An 18,461-nucleotide genomic window follows, 5' to 3' on the forward strand; every position below is an offset into this window, starting at 1 on the left:
TACAAGTTGTATATAATCAAGATCGAATAGACCTTCGAATAAGTGATCCTAAGTTTTGGGTTTTCACCCTATATAATCCATATGATAGCCTCTTTTGGACATGTTTACTCAGCCTCCTTACCCTTAAAACCCTAATTTTGTCCCTTAGCCTTGCGTGTTGCCTTTGGATCTCTTGTGAAGCAATTTTGGTGTGTTTTGTGCATTTTGAAGAGGAAGGAGAAGGTTGAAGACTCATCTTTTGGAGAAGAGCTTTGAGATCCAGCTTTATCATCTCCATTTCGTGGCATTTGAGGTATAAAGTTCAAAGCTTGTCAACTCATTTCATAGATCTATTCATTGGCTTGTTTTGGCTATTTTGGTCCCTTTTGGTTGGCTCTTGTGAGCTAAGGTCGTTTATGGAGTTCAGCCTTTTAGATCTGGACATATTAAGGGTTCCTCAAGCTTAAAGGTGGAAACTTTATGGTGTTTATGGACTCATGCATGTGTTAAGTCATTTATTAAGCTCTTTTTGAGCTCTAGAGCCCCATTAAGCCATGCATGCACGTAAAGTTGCGAACTTTACATGATAAGCCACATTAGGGAAGTCATATCTAAGTGTTGGAGTGAAGTCTTCAGCGATTAAGTGATCAATGAAGAAAAGTGGCTAAGGTGGGAGTAAGTTAGGCATACAAGCTGGTACACCGCGCGTACAAGCCCCAAAGCAAGTACGCTTAGCGTACGAGCTGAGTACTCCCTGCGTACTCAACAGATGGGCTTCGAATCGTTTGGCCTCACGGTGTTGGGCCATGTTGGACTCTTTATGGTTAGGGCCTTGTTGGGCCATCAGAATATTAGTTTACTCTAAGGATATTTATGTTAGATTAGATGTCTAAGCTCATAACTGTAATTGGTATATACTTGAATTGACTGTAGCACAATCCTTTTGGGTTTCCCTCAAAACTAGCAACTGGACATGATGACTTTTGGAGAGAGAGGTTGAATTTATTATTTGATTAATAAATTGAAATAAATTATTTGTTAATATATTATGAGAATAATATATTAATTTGAAATAATAATATTTAATTAATATTTAATCATAAATTAATTGGAATTAATTTCGGTATTAAAAGAATTATTTAAAAGTACAGGGGCTAAAATGCAATTGTTCAATAGTTGAGCAAGAGGTTCCAAAACGTTCCTAGGGAAGGGTGGATGCTATTCCTAAGGATAATCTAGGGTTTCTAGATTATCCCATATGGATAATTAAGGAGGTGGATAATTACCAGATTTGAATTAATAATTTTATATTCAAATTAGGTTATCCAGGGCATCCTATCTACACAATAAATAGACCTCTACACCCTATGAATTTCGGCCATCTAAAACCCTAAAGGAACAGCCGAAATTCCTAGCTCTCCCTCTCCTCTCTCATTTCTCATCCTCTTGCTTGCATTCGGTGTGAACCACTAGAGGCGTGACACTTGTGACGCTTGCTCTCAAGGTTTCAAGAAGACTAGGTTTCATTGTTATTGCTACATAACAATCAAAGGTATGTTTACTAACCCTAGTTTTGATTTTCGAAAATAATATAGATCTCCTAGGGTTTCCCAATTGATGTTCAAATGTTGTATGTTCAATTAGATAAAACATAGATCTTCAGTCTGGGCTGCATGCACACATAGGATTTTGTTTTTTATGCTCAAAACTCATCAGTGGTATCAGAGCCTTGTCTTGTTTTCTATTGAATTGATTACATTGAGTTTTATAAATTAAGGTTTATGGAAATTAAACCCTTTTCGACATAGGGATTTTCGAAATTAGGATTTCCTTAAGCTCTAAGTTTCAAAAATTAGGAAAGGGTTTTAACCCTTTCCCTTGCCCTATAAGTTTCGAAATTAGGGTTTCCTTAACCCTCTAGGATTTCGAAAATGGCAAGGATTGAAATCCTTGCCTTCCTCCCCAAGATTTGCTATTTTAAAAAATTATGGGGGGAGAATTAGGATTAAATTATCTTCATTAATTTAATTGGATAATCATCAATTGATTTAATAAATTGATTAAATGTTTAATTAATAAGATATTATTAAATCATTTGTTTTTAATTTTTAAATTTAAATTAAATTCACCTAATTTTGAAATTTAAATTTAAATTTTAAAAACCCTAGTATTTTGAAAAGTTTTAAAATACATCCTTATGGATCTTATTATTAATTTAATTAAATGAGTAATTAAAAGATAATCGATAAATCCATAAGATGGTTTAAATTTAATTAAATTAAAAGTTTAAATTATTAAAAGATTAAACCCTTAGAATTTTAAAATGTTTTAAAATACATCTGATACTATATGTAAAATTAAATGTTTAATATTTATTATATGTATAAGACTAAGTCAGTCGAACCGCTAGTATGCCTCATTCACGAAGTTGATCTATAAGGGGGGGTTTAAGGAAGCGGGCTATAAAATGACTGCCATTGGGTATTCACTCTTATCCACCGCTCCCTTGATTGGTGGAGGTCGTTAGCCGAACAGGTTTTGATAGGACATAACCTCATTAAAAGTATAATGATAAAAAGCAACTAAACTATTTTCTAAAATCCCACTCTTAGTTACTTTAGTAAAATGTGAATTTGATGCTAATCCATGAAATTGCACAATACACTTTATAAGTCCTTAGTGGAGAGCGTGTGGCTAACCGGCACACTAATATGGGACTAATAAAGGGTGGTAATGGATGTCTCGAAAATTATCGTTTATTAATGGAGCGTGTGTGGTTAACCGGCACATTAAAAGGAGATGATAAATGACATCGAGAATACCAAGCTAATTTGCATGGTTATTAACATCTCGTTTGTGATCCTCGGCATCCCAGTCACAACAGTGAGAGCATAATCGAGATTAAACATGCCATTGATTAGATTCAATGAATCTCAAAATATCTAGGAGTTTCATGAGATTGAAATTGGTAAATGATTTACCTACCTAAAATAGATTGGAATTTGATTATGGCATCCCTCTTCAAAGTTCGAATCGAAAATATGGATCCTAACCTTAATTTAAATTTATGGGTTAATAATTAAGGATTAAAATTAACTAACTTGAATTCTCTATTGTCCTATTATAGATGTCAAGTTTAGACAACAATGATCTTCCTCATTCTTCTGGAAATGTTTTTCCTCTACCTTCTGAAGATGATCTTCCACATTATGGTCAAGGTGAAAGTGTGTTCCCTTCTTCGAGCAATGGTAGAAATGAAGGTCATGCTTCTTCAGTTCTTCCTCCTCCTCCTCTAGTAACTCTCCCAAAGTCATGCTTTCTTCAAGTTGAAAAAAACGAAATTACTCAAGCCCTGTTGGCATGTAAACATCAAGATGGAAAGTGTGTGTGTGCGCATGTTCGGAAAATGAAATCGTACATTGACAGATTGGGGATGTTGGGTGTCGTTTTCCCGAGGGAGCTAGCCATTGACTTGGTTCTACTTTCGCTTCCTGAGTCATATAGTCAGTTCATTAAAGACTACTATATGAGTGACCACGACGTGACCCTAATTGATCCGACACATATGTTGATTGTTGCTGAAGGTGAAATGCTTAAGAGCACAAGTGAAGAAGAAGTGTTTAAAGGATCTGTCTCCAAAATTCCCATGGACATTGACAATGGCAACAATGGTAGTCCAGAAAAGGTTTCTCTTCCCAATGGAAATGGATCGGCCAAGGTCAAACCATTTGACCATATGGTAAAGAGAAAGGCTAGTTCTGATATAGTTCCATGTGCTAATCCTAAAAGGTCCATATGTTTCAGTTGCCAATTGGAGGGGAATTGGTTGCAAAGCTGCCCTAACTACCTAAAAGATCTCAGAGATGGTAAAGTCAATTCGTATGACTCTACTTCAGGTACATCCATTATCTAAGTCCATTATTTTAGTAAGTTCCTATTCGTAGATTCTTAATACATGATGTGATAATCACATTTTGATGTTTTGCAGGATCTAAGAGAAAGAAGGAAGCTTAAGAAGAGTAAGTTAAATCTGATCATGAGAGATAGATTTTTGTTGCATGGTTCGACGATCAGATTTTAGAGCTACTGCTTAGGAGTTATGACAGATTTCTTAGGAAATGTGTAGAAACATTGTTTTCATTTTTGCATTGTAAGGAAAAGTTCCAAAAAATTTCGTTTATTATTAATAAAAGTGAACTTTTGATTTATCTAGTTTTCTTTATATTTCCTTGTAATGGCATTTATGAAAGTGTTGGTTACAATTCTATTATTAGCAATATTAATCGTGGATTTGATTCTTGTTATATTGCTTGTGGTATTGTCATAATTAACCAAGTGAAAAGGAATTCTCATCGCCCAAGTTTCAATTGGATAGAAACTTGGAGTCATGGAATTTGAATTGTGTGATGTGTGAAAATCTTGATCATTGGAAGATTATGACTAATTCATTGATCACATGTTTATGTGAGTCAAAGTGAAGGACTAATAAATCTAGTACATGTTGATATGGACTATTCAGATCCACCACAAAGGATGATAACTTTATTCGTCATGATTTACTAATGCTTTAGTAAACATGGTTGTGATTATAAGATTAAGCACAATTCTGATACTTTGAAAATTTTCAAAGAGTAGCAGAACTAATATGAAGAATCTATTAGGCAGAAAGATAAAAGTTTATCCAATATGAAAGGAAAGGATAGTACTTTAGTATCGTGTTTTGTGATGCTAGTAAAAGTGCCTAAGTTTCCCCAATCAGAAAGATAAAAGTGCCTTTGTATGCCTATTGTATGAGCTTGTAGACTTGCATGCTAGTACCGATCAGTCAGTGATAGGATGGCCTGATTAAGTGATGTTTGGTTCTGATTACTTCATGCTCGAGTGCTTCTTGCTTTGTGATTTTTAGGAGTTCTCACTAGCTTTAGCTAACTAGTAAGAGAATATGCTAAGTTACATATTATGGGAACTGAATAATTTTAGAAGGTTAGGTTTTAACTCTATTGCGCAGCTCTTGTTTGAGTCCAACCGTTGTAGTGTGAGACCTCTCATTCGAAGAATTATCCAGTTTTGGTGATATGTAATTGTATTCGTGAGCTAGTTAGAGGAAGTTAGCGGGAGTTCCTTCTGCAGCTGATGGCTCAGAGTGGTGTGGAGTTTGCCCTAAGAAAATCTAGGATGAGATCTAGTGCTGGGAGCCTTATCTTGATGAGGGCTAATTTTATGGATATAACGTGACATGGAGGATTCAAGGCAATCCTTGAGGAAAGTACGGATATATGTGGAAGTGAGTATGGGCCCGTACTATTGGAAGCAGAGGATCCGTACTCGATTCAAGGAGATCTACGATGAAACCAGGGAGCTTGTAGAGTTAGTGGTCCCTCGATATATTCTGATGCTTATTCTGATGGTTTATATGGTCTATTTTCAGTATTGTAACTCTACGGGGCAGACCTGTTGGCAGTTCTGGTGTTGGGGTGGGATCGGGCTCAGGATCTAGAGTCGGGCAGTTGGATGAGCAGACGAGGGAGTTCATTTCGTATGAGATTACGCATTGCATTCTTGAGAAGACTTCTATGATCTTTGGTACGGTCAAGGAGGGCATTCTGGAGATTTTGGATTAGCGGTAGAGCTCGTTTTGTTCTGAGATGGTGGCCTTGATGGGAGCGCGTTCTTTAACCTTCAGGGAGTTTTGGGCATGTGGAGCTCCAGACTATCACGGGAAGAAGGACCCGATAACAACCAGGAGGTGGTTAGAGGATGTTGCTAACGGCTTCCGCAACAGTAGTTGCCCCGAGGGGGTAGAGGTCAGACTTGCTTCCTGTCACACCCCGTTAAAGCGGAAACACGAAGGGTGACAGGCTAAGGTCTCATAACACAAGGTAAATAGGATTACCAACCATAATCATTGAGCATTTTTATGTTTACATCATATTCAAAACAATATTACATTTAGTTCCATACTACATAGTCTAGTACATAACAAGAGCAATAAACATAAATCATTATGGCGTCTTAAACTGGCTTACTGACCGTTTCATAAAAAGCATGCAAAAATGAGGGTATACTATAAAATAGTTGGTGATTTCACAAGTTTATAAAGGTACATCGTTTCATTAAGAAAATATAGATTTTTTCAACAAAAGTTCCAACTCAAAGTGAGTGTTGAATGCCAAAGCACTCCGTTCACAACCAAGCCTAACGACCGTTCTTGCCCTATTCCATCATGTCCATGGTTCCCATGATGTCAGTTCACGGAAAAATGCACTCACGGTTCTAGGTGAGTGGGGGTTGTCTACCCCAAATAGTGTTATCCATAAGACCGCCGACTCAAATACAAGTTAATAGGTTGTAGTTCGGTTCTTAGGGACTTAACATACAAAGTTCATAACAAGTTCATATCACAAAGTTCATATCAAGAGTTCATAGCATAAAGTTCATAGCACAAGTTCATAACAGAAAGTTCATAAAAGAGTATCGTTCCAAGTTCATAAAACAAGGCTTAGTAAGTTCACAAAATAGAGTTCTAACAAGTTCATAAAATAGAGTTCAACAAGTTCATAAAACAAAGTTCAGCACGTTCATAAAACAAAGTTCCACGAGTTCATAAATAGTAAATATAGCTCATAAATAGTAGCATGCTTTCCACCCCAAAACATGAAAACAGTAAAAAGGGGGCTTTGAATACTCACAAGGGAAAGTTTGCGGTTCATGTATCGCGATTTGACGTCGTCGGGTTCGATCCCTACTAGCGTCCTACGGAACAATAAGTTTCTAGTAAGTCATTAGTCACTAGCCATAATCTAGTAACTACTTAGCCAACTAGTGATGTTACAAAGTGCACAAAGTTTGTTCGGTTCATTATCGGTAAATATTGGATTCGTGGTGTCTTGTGTTCAAAAATCCACAAAGGCATGGAGATGAACTCCAAAAATTACAAAAATTTATTTTCTGGTTCTAACAGAGGTTATGGTTGTTCATAATTTTTATAGTGATTTTTGAAGGTCATTTGATATTTCTATGTAATTTATGGCTAAATAATATTAAAAATTAGAAATAAATAGTAAACAGTTGTAAAAAATCCCAACTTAATTGGTACAGGTTCTAATAAGGTTCCCAAAGCTGGGAAAAATATTGTTTTGTGCATTTGAGTAATAAGACCTGGTTTTGTAAATTCATGCTCTAATTCAATGCAAATTTTGAATAAAATACCAAATGGAGACCAAATTGTATGAAAATTTAGGTGGAATCCTTATTTCATACATAAATCAGATTTATAATTTTTCATATTTTTATCTCATCAATAAGTATTTATTTTGAATTTTTGGCCATTAAATCCTTATATTTGTAGAAAAATAAAGAGTTTGTTCTAGCATTTGGGGTTTTATAGAACATCCCTTGAAAACATGAACTTGTATAAAACAGTTTGTCTCAAAATTATTTCGAGCTAAATGGGGGTATTCATCCCCAACAAGTTATGAAATGTAGCACTAGCAAATGCATGAGTTCCAAATGCAGCTGAAAGTTCAATAATTTGTGTAGAAACCTCTATAACGTTTTAGTTCATAAAATTTTAGGTATTCTAAGATAGATGTGTTAAGTTCCTAACATAATTTTCCCCAGATTTATTATGGGGTGTAAGGTCCTTGATCATGTAATGAAAAACTAGTGGTCACAGAAAAGTGCTGTTAGAGCAACTGTTTTGTAAAAATCATCAAAAATATAATTCTTAATTTTTTACAGTGAGACCACTTGGGTTAGAAAGTTCAAAGTCAGTTAAATAAATCTAGAAGATTGCATGTATGCTAGTGGGTTGGAAAAGTGAGTTTTAATCATTACTTTGAGAAAATATTTTAAAATCTTTTAAAGATATCAAGATTCATGCATGTTCTAGTCATGTTTCCATAAACAAAATTGTTTTTAAATGATTAAAAACAAACATGCATTCAAGTACAAAATGTTTGTTCTCAAGAACTCTAGGAAATGGGCTTGATGTTCTTAACTTGAAAATCGATTTTGTGCTAAGGTCAAGAACATGCAACCTTATTTTCCACACACTCATGGTGTCAAAACACATCCATGATATTCTAAAAACCATTTTGTAACGCCCCGTTTATTTAAATAAATTAATAAATGTAAGTCCCGGACTAAATTATGAAGAATTTTAGAAGTTGAGGGTTAAAAGTGTAAGTTTCAGATTAGTTTTGTAAGTAGTTAAGAAGGCAGGGACTAAATGGTAATTTATGGGACTTCTTTTGAAAAGATTTTAGAGGTTAAGGGGCTGTTTGGTAAAGATGAGGTTAAAGTTGAAAAGATTTTATGGGTCAGGGGCTAAAGCGTAAGTTTTGGGCTTGATTTGAGAAGAATTTTAGAGGGCAGGGTTGAAAAGGTAGTTTTTGGATTTACTTTGAAAGAAAACGAGAAAGGGAGGGCCGATCTTGACATTATGGCAATCTTTTTATGGAGCCGGGTATAAAACGTCACCACCAGCCAAACCCTAACCCTAGATGCTTCATTCGGCCGCCACCCTCACTCTATCTTTCTCCAGCCGCCATGTTTATCGCCGTCGGAGTTCACCGGAGAACCATCGCCAACCGCCTCCTTGTCGTTGAAGCTGGAGTCCTCCGCAACCACATCGTCGGCGAAGCTGCTGCCAGCGACGAAGTGCAACACAAAGAAGCCGGCAGACGACTGTCGTTGCTCTCCTCCGGTGAACCACGCTGTGTTCGCCGCTATGCACGACAGGTGTGAATCGGAAGCTCTCGGTATGGATCGTGCCACCCATATACTCATTTTTCTTCATTCTTTTTGTGATTTGGTGTCATTCACGTCGACAGGAATTGACCGGTGGCCTTGGGTCACCGTTTCGGCGTTTCCGGTCGTCACCTGCCACCGCGGTGGCTGAGTTGAGAGTAGTTCGGTGTCCAGCTCGTGCTTGCGAGTGTGTGAGTTCGTTTGCTCGGCTGAGGACCAAGAAAGACCACCGCCACCACTATAGGGTGGTGGCTAACATCGCAATTGCCGTTGCTGCTGCCTTTTTAGTGTTGCTGCCGCCACCGTGAGCCACCAGGGGAGGGTGGCTGGACCTTTTGGGCAAATAGAAATCATGTAGGTGTGTGTGTTTTGTTGTAGAAGGTGTTGATGGCCGGAAAACGGAATAGATATCCACCATGGCTGCCAGCCATGGTGGCTGCCACCTTCTACCACCACCGGTCATAATAGGGTGGCTGTGTGTGTGTTTATGTTGTTTAGTGTGTGTGTTTATTTTGAGTTTCAGCATTGTAAAGTGTAAATTACAATTTGGATAATGGAAAGAAACCCTAACCACCACCGTGGGGTGGTGGCTGCCGCCACCTGCCGTCGTGTCGGGTGGCGGTGTGCTACCTCGTTAAGTTTGATTCGTTTGGGGTGCTTGAAACCCTAATGGGCCTTGTAATCCCTAATTGACCCAATAAAACCCTAATGGGCTTAATGATATTCTAGTGGGTCTAATAGGCCCAATAAAGCCCTAATTGACCTAAAAGCCCCACAAATTGATAAATGGGCTAGTAATTGGGTTGGAAACCCTAATTAGGGTTTGGAAAACCCTAATGCCATGAAACCCTAATTTGGGACTTATCGGGACCGCATCGAGATTATTTAATGAATTTAATATAATAATTAATAATCCTTTGCAACCCACCTAAGTTAATATTGGACTTAATGGATTAAGTCCTTAATGGGTTAAGTAGGAAAACTTGACCCTAATCATCATTTTATGTGAAACCCTTATTTCACTTGGGCCTTGAGTTGGACCTTTCCATTGGGCTTTGGTTATTTGATTATTAATGGGCCATCGAAGAATAATCATATAGACTCTAGTATATGTTGATGGGCTTAGGGTAAGGCCCATATGAGGGTTTGGGCCCAATTTGGAAAATTGGGCCATAGATGGGCCATAGTTTGGGCCTTAATGATTATATGATATTGGGCCACTAGAATGTCAAATGTTGGACTGGAATAAATGGTTGGGCCTTTGAATAAGACCATGTATAGGCTTGGGCCCAATTTAGAAAATTGGGCCATGTGTTGGGCTTTGATTCCTAATTGACTTTGGGCCTATGGATTGGGCCTTAGGCTTGAATAAGCCAAGCTTGGGGTGATGTAGTAATTATCCAAAGAATGTACTTATGGTTATGTAGTGGAACCCAATTATTAATTGGGTGATGTTTTGATATTGACAGTTCGGGAAGCTGTCATCCAGCAGCTGGGATTGTGTCTACGAGACTTCAGCAGTGTGAGGTGAGTTACCTTCCAGTAGCGGTGGGTCTACGGCCACAATGTCTGCCCACCAGTAGGAGTTGTTAGATGATTGTCTTTGTGATAATTGTCTATGTTTGCTACTACCTATTATGTTTATGTGTTAGTATGATATGATATTATGTGGTAGTAGTAGGGGTGAAATAGTCCCCAGTTACCGGTCAACAGGACCGAAGGGGTAGGCCAGCACCCAGATATGCTAGGCAGTATGTGATTTATGTGTTTATGTTACGCTTTTATGTGGTAGTGGTAGGGGTGAAATAGTCCCCGGTTACCGATTGAAAGATACCGAAGTGGAGGCAAGCTCCCGGTTACCAGTTGAAAGATACCGAAGGGGTAGGTCGGGCACCCAGATATGCCTGACAGTGGGGTAGGTTGAGCACGTCGGTATGCTTAGCAGGGTAGGTCGGGCACCCAGATATGCCTGGAAATATGTGATTGTATGGTATGTGGTATGATGGGGGAACTCACTAAGCTTCGTGCTTACGGTTTACAGTTTTGGTTTCAGGTACTCGTTTTTAAAGGAAAGGATCTGGTTCGATCGCAGCGCATCACACTATGGTTTTCCGCACATGAGATCTTTGGGATTACACTCTGATATTGTTTTATGATAACATGTTTTGATTATTTCTACTTTGGTTTTGACATGACATGATATTATGGATGTTTCCTTATACTGTTGGTTTTATAATAACTTATTTAAAAATGAAATTTTTGGCCTTGAATTTTGGGATGTTACACATTTCAACCATACGAAAATGGATTTTGAAGAAGATGGAGTAGAATCTGATTTTTAAAGTTGTAAGAGCATGTATGGGTTAATCTTTGATCTTAACATTGGTTTGATAATGGATTATCACCATTTTTAATATATGATTCATGTTATGGTGATAATCTACAAACATCAAGATGAAAGGAAAGATTCTAGCCTTTAAAGGGCATAGAATCCAATGATGAAGAGAAAACAAACTAAAACTTGCATCAAGATGAAGAGAATGATGGAGAGAGTGGAGTCTCTTACCTTGAATTCGATTTTGAGGAATCAAAAACACCCACATATCTCATTATTTTCATGTTTTGAAGGCTGATCTTTGGTGGAAAGAGTTGGGAGAAGTAGATAGTGTTTTTAGAGAAAAGAAAGAGATAAAGTGAATTTATGTCTCTCTGGATAGACCATCTCTCTCGTCGTCTCTTTGGGACTATACTCCACCAAAATCGGCCACAAAACTCCAAATATGTGAGCTAACATGTGAAAAATTTAATGGGAAAATCTCTCCCAACGAAGTTGCTTCTAAGAACGGGTTTACTCCCTCAAAGAGACATGTAAAATCTGACCTCGGGATTTTGCATCATTGGAGAAAGGAATAAAGAGTGAAATAGAAGAGAGAGAGAGAGAGAGAGAGAGAGAGAGAGAGAGAGACAGAGAGAGAGAGAGAGAGAGAGAGATAGAGAACCTATGAACGAATTTTGGGAGAAGGGAAGGGATTAAAGAGGCTTTGAAAGTCTCATTTTCAATAAATATGGCCTCTTAATCATTTTTATAAAAATTATCTTTAGTTTTTATAAATATTCCATGTATTTTTGTAAACTTCCAAGAGTTTATTTCTTGGTTTTTATTCAAGTATTTTGTGTTTAGAAATAAGTTCATAAACTTGTATTCTCTTGAATTAAGTTATAAAAATGATAACTTATGGTTTGATTTTTATAAAATCAAATTTTATATTTCAAATAACTGAAACAAGGGTTCACATATGAATGTAGGATTAGACAATCCTTGAATTATACTTTTTGCTCATAATTCAAATTATGATATTTGGATATTATTTCCAACTTGTAATTAAATCAAATCATGATTTAATTAAATTTAGTTTGATAAGTACTTAAACTAGTTAAGCACGTCATATGTTCCGATTAATAAATTAGGATATTTAACTTACCCTTGAGTCGTGATCTATTGAACATGGTTTTGTGTTTTGTTTTGAGATTGAACTTTGGCACTTTACAACCTAGTTGGAGTATTCACATATCAATGTGACTGCTTAGTAAAAGCTAAGTTACACTACTTGTTCCGAGGGATCTATTAAGTCGCGATCTAGTTCAACATGTTGCATCTAAAGCCAAGTTATGTGCACGCATGGAATTGATAAGGTTCTAGAAGAGTACTAACCTGAGTTTTGACGGATGTCACACTTCCTGTCTTCTGAAAGACAGGGCACGAGATTGGTGGGAGGAGGTGGGGCGCGTTGTTGGTGATCAGGTTGGTTATACGATTACATAGGATGATTTTGTGACCGGGTTCAGGTTTGAGTTTGCACCGGTGATTGAGGTGTAGCAGTTGGCACGAGAGTTTCAGGATCTCCGTCAGACTACTGAGACGGTGGCTGAGATCACCGAAATGTTTCGAGAGAGGGAACTTTTGGTTCCGCAGTATGTGGCGGACGAGGAGATGAAGAAGGCGAGGTATCACGAGATGTTGAGGAGCGATATTAGGTTGTTTGTGAGTCGATCCAGTTGCAAGACACTAGTAGATATGATAGAGAGGGCTAGGGAGAGGGAGATTGATCTCGAGATGGAGAGGAAGAGGAAGTCGGATGAGGCTCAGGTATCATGGGGTTCGGGAAAAAGGCCCAAGGTTGTTGATACAAGGAGGAAGGGCCAGTAGGGCTGGGGCCGTTGTGGCAAGTGAGGCAGGATGCATGATAGGGCGTGCAGGATGGGTGATTTTGGCTGCTTCAAGTGCGGCCGGACGGGTCTTATTAGCAGGGATTGCACTGCTACCACCACCACCACCTGGTATCTAATCTGATTCTCTTTCATTACAATCAGAGGGGCCACAAGAAGGCCCATTGTCCGAATTTGGCTGCAGCAGGAGCGGTGTCAGCACCTGCTCCTGCAACTCTTCGGATTACCGGCCGCCAGGGCAAGACGGATGCGCTTGTGGTGAGGATCAGGGCTTTCTAGTTGACGGCCAAGGAGGCTCGCGCGACACTAGATGTGGTGACGGGTAAGTATCTTCTCCTTATCTTTTATTTATAATGAATTGTTGCTTATATTTATATGTTTTATTTTAGGATCGTTCCTCGTGAATGGTATTTTTGTTTTGGTGTTGTTTGATTTAGGGGCTACCCGATCCTTTGTTTCGCTTGCGGTTCTCGACTTGGGTCCTAGCTAGCATCATAGAAGAGAATCGTTAGAACCTTCCTAAGACATGAGCCTAGGGAGCATGCTCCAACGATCAAGTTAAATGGTCTATACTTTGAAATAATTTCTCTATTATGGAGAGAACCATCTTATCTTAGAACTGTATGTGAGAGGTAAAGCCAAGTGTGGAGGTCTCTTATGCGTGCCCTACATATGGTGGATGAGGCATTTTATTTATTGGGCTAGAGGAAGGGAAAACGAGCAAATAATAAGAGGGGACAATGAGAGAAAAAGGAGACCAAGCATGCTCTTGTGCATTCTCTCATTGGATGGGGATATAACTTGGTCATCAAATGAAGACGAAATTACATAAATGGTCCCTATGGTTTACCAAAAATCAAAAATTCAGTCCATAGCAAAATCCCCCGAAAATCCATAGCAAAATCCCTCGAAAATTACCACCAAATGAAAAATGGGTTGTTAATTAGCAAATAGCAACATATGTATTTGAGTTAATTACTAATTATTTGAGTTATATTTCCACTTTTACATACCCAATAAGCGATTCAATCTTTCAATTAAAAATAAATCATAATAAAAACTTTGAAAATTGTCCTAGTCTTTTTCAAGAACTTTATAATCTTAAAAGCCTTTTAAATTATGGGGTATTCTTGTAATTATATCTTTAAAGTAAGTTGTAAAAAATTATATGAAATCTAAGGTATTGTTGTAATTTTTTATAATGTTATCCTTCCTAATTTGTACATCTTTTGCGAAATGAAGGACCATAATCCTTGTGTGTTATTTCTAGAGTTAGAAGATACCTCATTAAATGTAATACAAATTATTACCCATCATTTTTCACTACACTCTGGACGAGGGGTAGGATACCTACTCTTATCAGTACAATAGTCATATTTCATATACTTTTTCCTTACATCTTCTAATGATTTCAGTTGTTGGGGGTTCAATTGCCAATATTTTTTATTGTTCCACCAATACTTTTGAGAAGCACAATCCTTATTAGGACTATTAGGCATCGAGATGCACCCATCAATGTTAAAATCTTGGAAATTGACGTGGAATGGTGCATTTGAATAATTGACCTTTGTTTTTCCACCATCAGTAGCCCAACTTGATCCATCCCAGAAGCTCGTAATCACTTGCAATGTATGATTAGGGTACCCAACACCTCTAATTATGTTGTTCTTATATACTCTTATTGGTGTGTCATCTACAAAGAACCTGAAATGAATATAAAATGTAACCATTAGTAAATATATTTGTTTATAAATTGAATGGTTTTCTTTTCTTGATCATTGGACACAATCAAGCTAACAAAACCTATAAATTTTGATATCAATATGATGTATGTAATTTCCGATAAAAGAAGATACACGCGTACACAACTTGATGGTCGTTCCATAACAATTTGTAGTAATGGAAATCCGCACCAGGATCGAACCAAAGACTGAATTTTTGCTCTCTACCACCGAGACCATTTGTAAATACGTTCGTTTGTAAAATGACTGGTTTGCCCGGCCGATTTCCCAAGAACTCAAAGTCCATTTCTTCGTGAACAGATTTATTTAGAAATAACTACATTAACTCAACATAATGAGAAGCATACTACCAGATACATAAATCATTGATCTTTAAGGTTTGTTATATATATATATATATATATATATATATATATATATATATATATATATATATATATATATATATATATATATATATGAACTATGAAGACAAGTTTAAAGCATTTGTACACACATAAAAAGCAGTAACAATACCACCGGAATCTTTAGTCGGTAGCTTAATCTTCATTTGAAAGCATCCCGATCCAAAATATAATTTTGACCCAAATCCAGCACCTACAAATAAATTTATAAGTACATGTTACTAGTGTAGATATGAGTAAAAGTGTAGATATGCATGTGTATTTTTTAGGTCAATGATTTAACTATATGACATTTTAATGCGAATTTGAATATATTCACATATGAATCACATTGGTCGCTCACCTATGAATGACAAGAATGCAAGTGTAAAAGTTGGATGGAGTGATCTTGATAATGACCAAATTTCTTAAATTTGTTATGTTTATATATCGATATAAATGTCTATTCGTAGATCATGGAATTTATGTATTTTGGTATATATATTTTTTCCGATAAAAATAAAGCTCTAAAAAATATAAAAAAAATGCATAAATCAAAGGATTAACATTATTTTAGGAAATGTGTATTTGTTACGTCGAAGTCGAAGTCGAAGTGTCTTATCTTTTCTAATGACATATGGTCATACATTTTTCTTAATATCGAAAAACAAATTCCCATATCTATGATTAGCCTTAAAATTTTAGTTAAAAAGACCTGATCGATTTATTAGTTCCTTAAAAGTTATAGTTTGTATGGTACGTAACTTAGAAAACAAGTCATGTTAAAAAAATCCTCAAAATTGTGAGCAAACCAAACAACTCCATCATAATCCTTGAATCAAATTCATCTATATAGTCATAAAATAATGAATCCTACTAAACAAACTCATCAAATTAAAATTGGAGTTAATTTGTCATATATATATATATATATATATATATATATATATATATATATATATATATATATATATATATATATATATATATATATATATATATATATATATATATATATATATATATATATATATATATATATATATATATATATATAAATTCTCATTTGAGTATTTGAAAACCAGAATAATATGGTTATGTAAAATTATTATTATTTTTGTTAGTGATAAAACAAATTTAATATAGAATCTAAATAATTACTTTGAAAAAACAAGTAAAAATTATTCATTCAGAAAAAATACAATTTAGTAGAAAACCTGAGGATTTATCCAATGACAACTGAACCTCTCGCCCTTGATTAAGAAGTTGAACATGCTGATTTCCCCAAATTATCTTATAATTTTCATCAAAGCTAGCATTCTGTGTTGCATCACTAACTCTAAGCAAGAAAATTACTTCAGACAAAATGACCATCATCTTCGTTACCATCCGTAGATGAAGACCCATTTGATCGTTGCAAAAAAATTATGATTATTGCTAAAAAATAACCCGGACAAATTAAGTTGGTTGTGTCTAGGTATAAGTATAATGTACAAAGACATCCAACAAATCAATATATGCTTGTGTGTAGGTATTAAAATACGAATGAGAATATTTATACATGATATTCTTTTTGCATTTTCTACAAGATATTTGGTTTTAATATCCTCATGCCCACAATCCATAATATAATTAGTTAATTACATCATGTCGGATAAATTAGTTTATATAAATATTTAATAACTGTACATAAAATCATTTGTTTAATTGTAAATTTGTTTAACATTGACCTATAAATATTTAATTAAAATATGTTTCATATACATATAAATAATAATATTGCTTTTAGAAGTGACATTAATATTAAATAGTTATCATTACCAAATATATTTTTTCTAATCCATTTTCTTGACATGGCCCAGAGATTAATAAACACATGCGTTTTCATTTGTTTCAATCAATAAAATTATTTATTACCCATTTTCTTTAACATGTCTCAATTCATTTTATTCTTTATTTTAATATCAAATTTGTTTATTTTGACTATGTAAAAATAGGTTCCCATTTCGCCCATCTAGCAACCCGCTTTGCAATTATAGTGGAGAAGATTTACAAGTAGCCTATAAGGTAGTGATTTACCGGTAACTAGGCATGCACAAAAAAACCGGTTCAAGATCCGAACCGGTCAAAGAACCGGTAAACCAGTTTACGCTGAACCGGTCCACAGTGAACCGAACCGGTTTGAGAACCGAACCACCGGTTTACACCCGTTCGAGATTTTAGTCGTTGAAACCGGTTTAGAACCGGTTTATATCGTGTGAACCGGTTTGGAACCGGTATGGAACCGAACCGAACCGGTTTAGAACCGGTGTAACCGGTTTAGATAGGTTCGACTAATTTTTTGAGTGAACCGGTTTGAACCGAACCGGTTTGAGGCTGAACCGGTTTTGCTTGGCTAGGGAGTGAACCGAACCGGTTCGGTTTGAAAAATGAACCGGTTTGTGCATGCCTACCGGTAACCCATAAGGTAGTTGATGGGCTAAAAAGCTCAACTCCATGCCATGCGGTCAACATCCAACAGTTCTCTCCTAACCAACGAATGAGTGTCAAACACCTCCTAATAACCCACACAATGTAAAACTTAAGACTACCTTCTAAAAATAGAAATTTGACCAAAAGTCAACCCATACCAAAAGTTAACGATCAAAGTCAAAGTCAACAACCAATATTGTCCACCATTGAGTCTCATGTCATGACCGACCCTTGTTACGTCGTGAGAGCACACTCAGCCTGATTCCAACTCAACCAATATCAAAAATGGTTTGAGAAATTTAACATGTTTTATTTAGAAATTGTCTTGTGAAAATAAAACTAGTGACTATTGATAAATTCCGTTACGACGTATTATTTCGAACTAAAAACGGTTCGTGATATCTAGCAAATAACGTCATTCAAATGCGAAATTTAATTATTATTTCAACGCGTCTTCGGTTTATAAGTAATTTAATTTCTATATTCAAACTTGTGCCTAATAGTTGTGAGGGATCGGAATTTGACAATTATACGAACCAAAACAACGGAACGTGGTTAACGGTATTTTTCAAGCAGTTAAATATCACAAAATTATATCTTGGTCAATCAATCTTATATTTAATTTATGAAAATATAAAATAGATTATTATGAGGCATAATTAGAATGTACCTAAATGTTTATAAATAAAAGAATCAAATATAAACATTAAATTTCCAATACATAAAAACTACAATGCTATTTTATATGTGGACTATGTCTATATATATATATATATATATATATATATATATATATATATATATATATATATATATATATATATATATATATATATATATTGATGCAATAGGAATGATCACATCAAATGTTACTAAAGATTAGTTTTATCCTCCTTCCTCTTCTCTT

General features: G+C 35.8%; 1 protein-coding gene across 1 annotated transcript; it reads right to left on the reverse strand.

The window, feature by feature from the left end:
- Nucleotides 1–14,229: 14,229 nt before the first annotated feature.
- Nucleotides 14,230–16,489, reverse strand: LOC145156506 (xyloglucan endotransglucosylase/hydrolase protein 2-like). The gene is made up of 4 exons (XM_079075845.1): nt 16,300–16,489; nt 15,196–15,296; nt 14,822–15,015; nt 14,230–14,661 (listed from the first exon to the last, which is right to left on the reverse strand). Exons 1-4 carry the CDS (start codon nt 16,487–16,489, stop codon nt 14,271–14,273), a joined length of 876 nt encoding a protein of 291 aa, XP_078931971.1. The 3' UTR covers nt 14,230–14,270.
- Nucleotides 16,490–18,461: the final 1,972 nt, after the last annotated feature.

The sequence above is a fragment of the Lactuca virosa genome, chromosome 2 (genome assembly GCF_052849685.1).
Source record: "Lactuca virosa cultivar CGN04683 chromosome 2, Lactuca_virosa_CGN04683_v6, whole genome shotgun sequence".
In the NCBI taxonomy this organism is placed as follows: domain Eukaryota; kingdom Viridiplantae; phylum Streptophyta; class Magnoliopsida; order Asterales; family Asteraceae; genus Lactuca; species Lactuca virosa.